At 48.8% G+C, this 5,236-nt stretch overlaps 1 protein-coding gene across 1 annotated transcript; it reads left to right on the top strand.

The window, feature by feature from the left end:
• The first annotated feature begins 927 nt into the window (after positions 1–927).
• Positions 928–4,742, top strand: LOC124707981 (zinc transporter 7-like). The gene is made up of 4 exons (XM_047239670.1): positions 928–1,192; positions 1,308–1,951; positions 2,417–2,566; positions 4,165–4,742. The coding sequence occupies exons 1-4, from the start codon at positions 1,135–1,137 to the stop codon at positions 4,468–4,470; spliced, it is 1,158 nt and encodes a 385-aa protein (XP_047095626.1). The 5' UTR covers positions 928–1,134; the 3' UTR covers positions 4,471–4,742.
• The last annotated feature ends 494 nt before the right edge of the window (positions 4,743–5,236 follow it).

The following is a 5,236-nucleotide window of genomic DNA, read 5'->3' as shown; positions in this document are numbered from 1 at the left end:
CAATTTTGAAACTTCGAATTTAAAAATATTTTAGCTTTCAAAAAAAGTAAAAAAGAAAAGGAATAAAAGAAAAGCAAAAACGAAAAAAATAAAGAAAAAACGAAACAAAATGTTGGGCCGGCTCAAACCATCCACCGGGGGGTGTGCGGGGCCTGGTCTTTGCCGACCATGTCGGCATACATCACCCCCCGTGGTCGGTGTATAGGAATTCCGGATTCTTGTTAGAATCACCGAGCGATAGCGAACAAAATGCAACTGCGGAGCAATCCGTTCGTAGCCCATAATTCTGGGCCCGATGGCAAGCATTTGTAGCAGCCTGTCCGTAACGAACTTGGCCCATACAACGAGCTGTTTGCCGTTGCGGGCCGCAGAGCGACCAACCGCCGCACGGATCCGCGATCCTCGTAACCTCACTATGTCGACATCGATTCCCACACCCCCACGACTCTGTCCCACGAACCAACTTAACTCGACCATCTCCGTCCTCCTGACCAAAGGGCGCAAACTAGCATGGCCCACACGCAAGTCTCTTGGGTTCACCACACCCGGGTAGGAAAATCAGGAGCCCTTCCGTGCGTGGGACCCCATGTATTAAAAACCCAGGAGATCCCACGGTCGTCGAGCAGGATCGCAACCGTCCACCGATCGAATCGACGGTGAGCGCGACAGCGGCAGCCGGGCCCAACCGAGGAATGCATTTATCTGCCGCGCTTTTTCCGGACATAGGACGCGTGGACCCTCTCTGCAGAACGCGAGGGCCCGCAGGTCAGCGACACGCGACCTTGTACCAGGTGAAATTTAAATCGGCACCGTCCACATCGGCGGTGGCGTCGACGGATCGCGTCCGCCCCACCTATGCCCCTATTGTTCGGCGCAGTGCCACCATGACGACATTTGCCCTCATCTCTCTCCCATACGACTTCGGAGTTCGGCCGCCCTTCTCTCTCCAGACTCCAGTCATCTCCACTCTGCGCGCTTCGACGTGCGAACAAAGCAAGGTATCCAAATCCACCGGCAGCGAAAGTAAGTAGGAGAGGAGAACCGAATAGGTTAAAGAATCGATCTCTTCCGACGCTTTTTAAGTTTTTATCCTCCTCGAGGAATTCAGTTCCGTTCGGGATTCTCCAGCCAGCCATGGCGGCTCTCCCCGGCTTCGGCCGGCACGTCGGCGACCTCCTGAGCAAAAGCAGCGGTAAATCAGATTGCTTTTCGAGGTTTCCTCACAGCATTATGTTTCCTTTTCCGTCCTGTTTGCTCCGATCGAGAGTAATGAATAATGATGGTGCCTTGCCGTGCCGTGCGCGCAGGTTTCATCGCCGGGTCGCTGTCGGCGGCGACGTGCGCGGACGAGGTGGAGAAGGCGGAGGGGGCGGGGTGCCAGGACGACGCGGCGGCGCTGCGCCTCAAGTGGGTCGCCATGGCGGCCATCCTGCTCGCCGGGGTCGCGGGGGTCGGCCTGCCGCTCGCGGGCCGGAAGCGCCGCGCCGTTCAGACGGGCACCGCCGTCTTCGTCACCGCCAAGGCGTTCGCGGCGGGCGTCATCCTGGCCACGGGCTTCGTGCACATGCTGCACGACTCCGACCACGCGCTCTCCAGCCCCTGCCTCCCCGCCGAGCACTGGCGCAGCTTCCCCTTCCCCGGCTTCGTCGCCATGCTCGCCGCGCTCGCCACGCTCGTGCTCGACGTCTTGGTCACCAGGTTCTACGAGGGCAAGCACCGCGCCGAGGTTGCCAGGGTCAAGGCCGACGCTGCCGCCGCGCTCGCCGCGTCCACCTCTGCCGGTGCCAGCGATGAAGACATCACCGTCGTCACCGTCGTAGCAGAAGAGGACGAGCGCAAGGCCCCGCTCTTGCAACCACACTCCCATTCGCATGGTCACGAACTTGTGCTGCAGCCAGAAGGGCGCGAGGGAGAGGTGTCAGACCACGTACGATCCGTCGTGGTGTCACAGGTGGGTTATCTCTTCACTGGATTCACTTATAGCATCCCCACTCGTTGGCGCTCCCCACGTCTAAATCCGGCGAAATTTTCGTCCGGATTGGAGGAAGATTTGGCGTGGGGAGGAGTAGTTTCCCAGTCGTGTGCTCCCCAAGCGGCGTTTCTCGGGGAAAAAGAGGATGGCTCGGGGAATCCGGACGAAAGAGGAGACACGTGGACGTGGGCGGTTGGTTTAGCTTCATCCGGAGTCCCCGGGAGACCCCCGGGAAACCGAGGATGGCATGGGGAGTCCGGACGAAAATAGGCTCAAATCCGCATCAAAACGAGGAACCGGGGGCCTGACTGGGCCGTTTTTCGCCGTCCGGATGAAAAAAAGTGGCCGTGGGGGGTTCTGTGGGGAGACGAGTGGAGATGCTCTTACAGTCAGTAGTTGTTTAGGCAATGCATTACTCGTATATATTGATTTTACTACCTGTAGATACTGGAGATGGGAATTGTGTCGCACTCTGTCATCATCGGGCTGTCGCTAGGTGTTTCGCGCAGCCCCTGCACAATCAGGCCGTTGGTGGCGGCGCTATCGTTCCACCAGTTCTTCGAGGGTTTTGCTCTTGGTGGCTGCATTGCGCAGGTGAGGAATTCAGTATGGATTGGTATGATAGATATGTTGCATGATTGTGTTACGACTGCATCGAGATGAAATTGTTCAGACTATCACAGCTGTTTTACTTGCTGCGTCTGTTTTCGCACTACGTCTATGTGGAGTTCCGTTTTTCATGTAGTGACTCAACCTTCTAGTGTTATTGCGCTCAATTCTTAGTAGTATGTGCATGGAACAGAAAAGGACAGACAACTTACAAACTTCAAGTTCAGGAATTAGAACACCAGAAATATCAAGACTTTCAGTGACAAAAGGAAATATTAAGAAGGTAGAACTTCATTACATAGAGCATTCATCCTAGGTTGGCTCCAGCCCTCATAGCATGAGAGTTGAATCCACCCCTGGATGATGTTAGACTAGTTAAATGCAGCGACTCACTAGTCGAGTTTGCATGCAGTTCTAAGTGTTCATTTGCACCCTTGTTAATTGGATGGAGGAGCTGACCTTAACGAATACATGGTCTACCTACTTCAAATTTGAGACTGATTTGCGCATATCGAGTTTTAGAATATATCTAAAATAAAATAAAAAATAGTTGACGAAATTACTCTTTGTCCAGTTGGTATATCGAGTTGAAAGTATCAATGATTTAGTTGCAAATCACAAGACCAAAATACACTTCAGTCTGTAGATAAACTTATATGTAAATTACTTTATTTCAAACTAAAATCTTCTTTTAATGTATACGAGATTGCTTCTTGTACAGCAAGTTCCTTTGGGGCATTTAACTTTCCTGCTATTTTCATTATCTTGCTGATGTGTCGTTCCACATAATTTGGTGGTACAACTAATCAATTGGTACCAGTAGCAACCGTATGCTGCTGAACATATTTGGCTTGATTTACTTTTTTCGGGGGAAGCCCAATTTGTACTCAATTGCTTATGTATCTGCGAAGTGTTCTTCTTTTAACTGATCTACTGTTTGTGTACTGATCATTCAAATAATTTTCTTTTATACCAGTATATGTAAAGTTGGGAGTTCCAACCTTATATACACCATCCACATGGCTCCAAGTCATCCATTGATGTTTCTAAAAATATTGTTTTGGTGTGCTCATTTACTGTTATATTGTGATCCAAATTCATGTAAAGACGCCAACTTCTGACGACCTGTTGCCGGGAGGCTTCGTCCGAGTGGACACAAACCTCCGCTCCACTAGGCTCAAGCCTCCCGGCGACGGGCCTTGCTTCACTCGTCAGAAGTTAGCCTCCCAGATATGAAATTGGATCACAACATGACATTACCTGTTGTTGAAATTACCTAAATGATAGTTTTATACATTTCAAACGGTTGACCACTGCAATAAACTGGTAAATGATCACGCCATGCATCCTTGACTGGTTTAGATTATATTATTATATTGTTCTTCTCTTCATATGTGCTGCTCTATTCAAGTCAATGCTGGAGTATGACTTTGCTAATGTGATAATTGTGTGGGTTGCTTATCTTCTGACTGTGCTGTTCTTTCGCACTTTGCCCGATTGTTTTCTATAGGTAACTCTATAGTGATGTGTTATTCTCATCTAGATTATCAAATTTGACACATTACCAATTTATCGTCCAACAGGCACAATTTAAAAACCTTTCAGCAGCTTTGATGGCGTCCTTTTTTGCCATTACAACACCGACGGGTATTGCTGCTGGGGCTGGTTTGGCCTCATTCTACAACGCCAATAGCCCCAGGGCTCTAGTGGTTGAAGGCATCCTCGATGCTGTGTCAGCTGGCATACTTATATACATGGCGCTGGTGGATCTCATTGCTGCCGATTTCTTGGGTGGCAAAATGACTGGAACGTCGCGGCAGCAGTTGATGGCATATGTCGCCCTGTTCCTTGGCGCGCTCTCCATGTCATCGCTTGCAATCTGGGCCTGAAGATGGGGCTTGATCAGACGAAGGTAATCGACGGCGGTGTTCCAACACATCGCCTGTGAAAAACGTACATCACTAATGTTTATAACTGTGTACAGTGTTTTCTGATCACATACATGGCATAACATGCCCTGGTTTTTGTGGGCATGCGAGGTGATAGCCCTGTTGAAACACCCAGGGCATTGTGTATATGTTTTTTTTCTTCTTTTTTGCTTGTAAATGCTACAGCCCCTCCGATGAATCGCAACTACCGTGGTTGTTATGTGTGGTGGTAATGACCAGTCTATTGGTTGAGCCGAGCATAAAATCGAGCGACTCTATGAAACTTTGGTTAAATGCAAACGAAGAGTATCCAAAGATTCTATTGCTGAAATGCAAACAGATGGTGCATCTATTGTTGGTCCATGGTTGCATTGGATGTGAGTTTGTACATTTTCCTCCGAAAGTTGCAATGACAACAGTGAAATTATGTTAACTGCTAATCCCATTGACGATCTGTTTAAGAATTGTAGTGATGAGCTCTCAAAAACTATTTCTCATGTTTAAATGTTTTGATTTGAAAAAAGGTTACTTATCTCGTTATACACAACTTGTTTATTAGGTTATAATAACTAGGCCGTGTGCTCTCACTGCATCTGTGTTTGCTTGGTGTTAAGTGTTAATGTAAACTGAATACTGTTATTCAGTTTCATCAGTTAACTTGTAAGTGTCATATTTACATGTTCTGCTAAGTAGTTTTACCTATCTAGCTGTTTACTGTGGGTTATCA

The sequence above is a fragment of the Lolium rigidum genome, chromosome 4, assembly GCF_022539505.1.
Source record: "Lolium rigidum isolate FL_2022 chromosome 4, APGP_CSIRO_Lrig_0.1, whole genome shotgun sequence".
Lineage (NCBI taxonomy): Eukaryota > Viridiplantae > Streptophyta > Magnoliopsida > Poales > Poaceae > Lolium > Lolium rigidum.
Note: the sequence above shows the minus strand (reverse complement) of the source record. Positions and strands in the feature narration are given on the sequence as shown.

What these genes read in the sequence shown, in the direction of transcription:
- LOC124707981 (XM_047239670.1), top strand. Translation starts at nt 1,135, where the DNA reads ATGGCGGCTCTCCCCGGCTTCGGCCGGCACGTCGGCGACCTCCTGAGC. An exon ending in CCTCCTGAGCAAAAGCAGCG is followed by an intron (nt 1,193 to 1,307) that starts GTAAATCAGATT and finishes CCGTGCGCGCAG; the next exon opens with GTTTCATCGCCGGGTCGCTG. An exon ending in GATCCGTCGTGGTGTCACAG is followed by an intron (nt 1,952 to 2,416) that starts GTGGGTTATCTC and finishes TACTACCTGTAG; the next exon opens with ATACTGGAGATGGGAATTGT.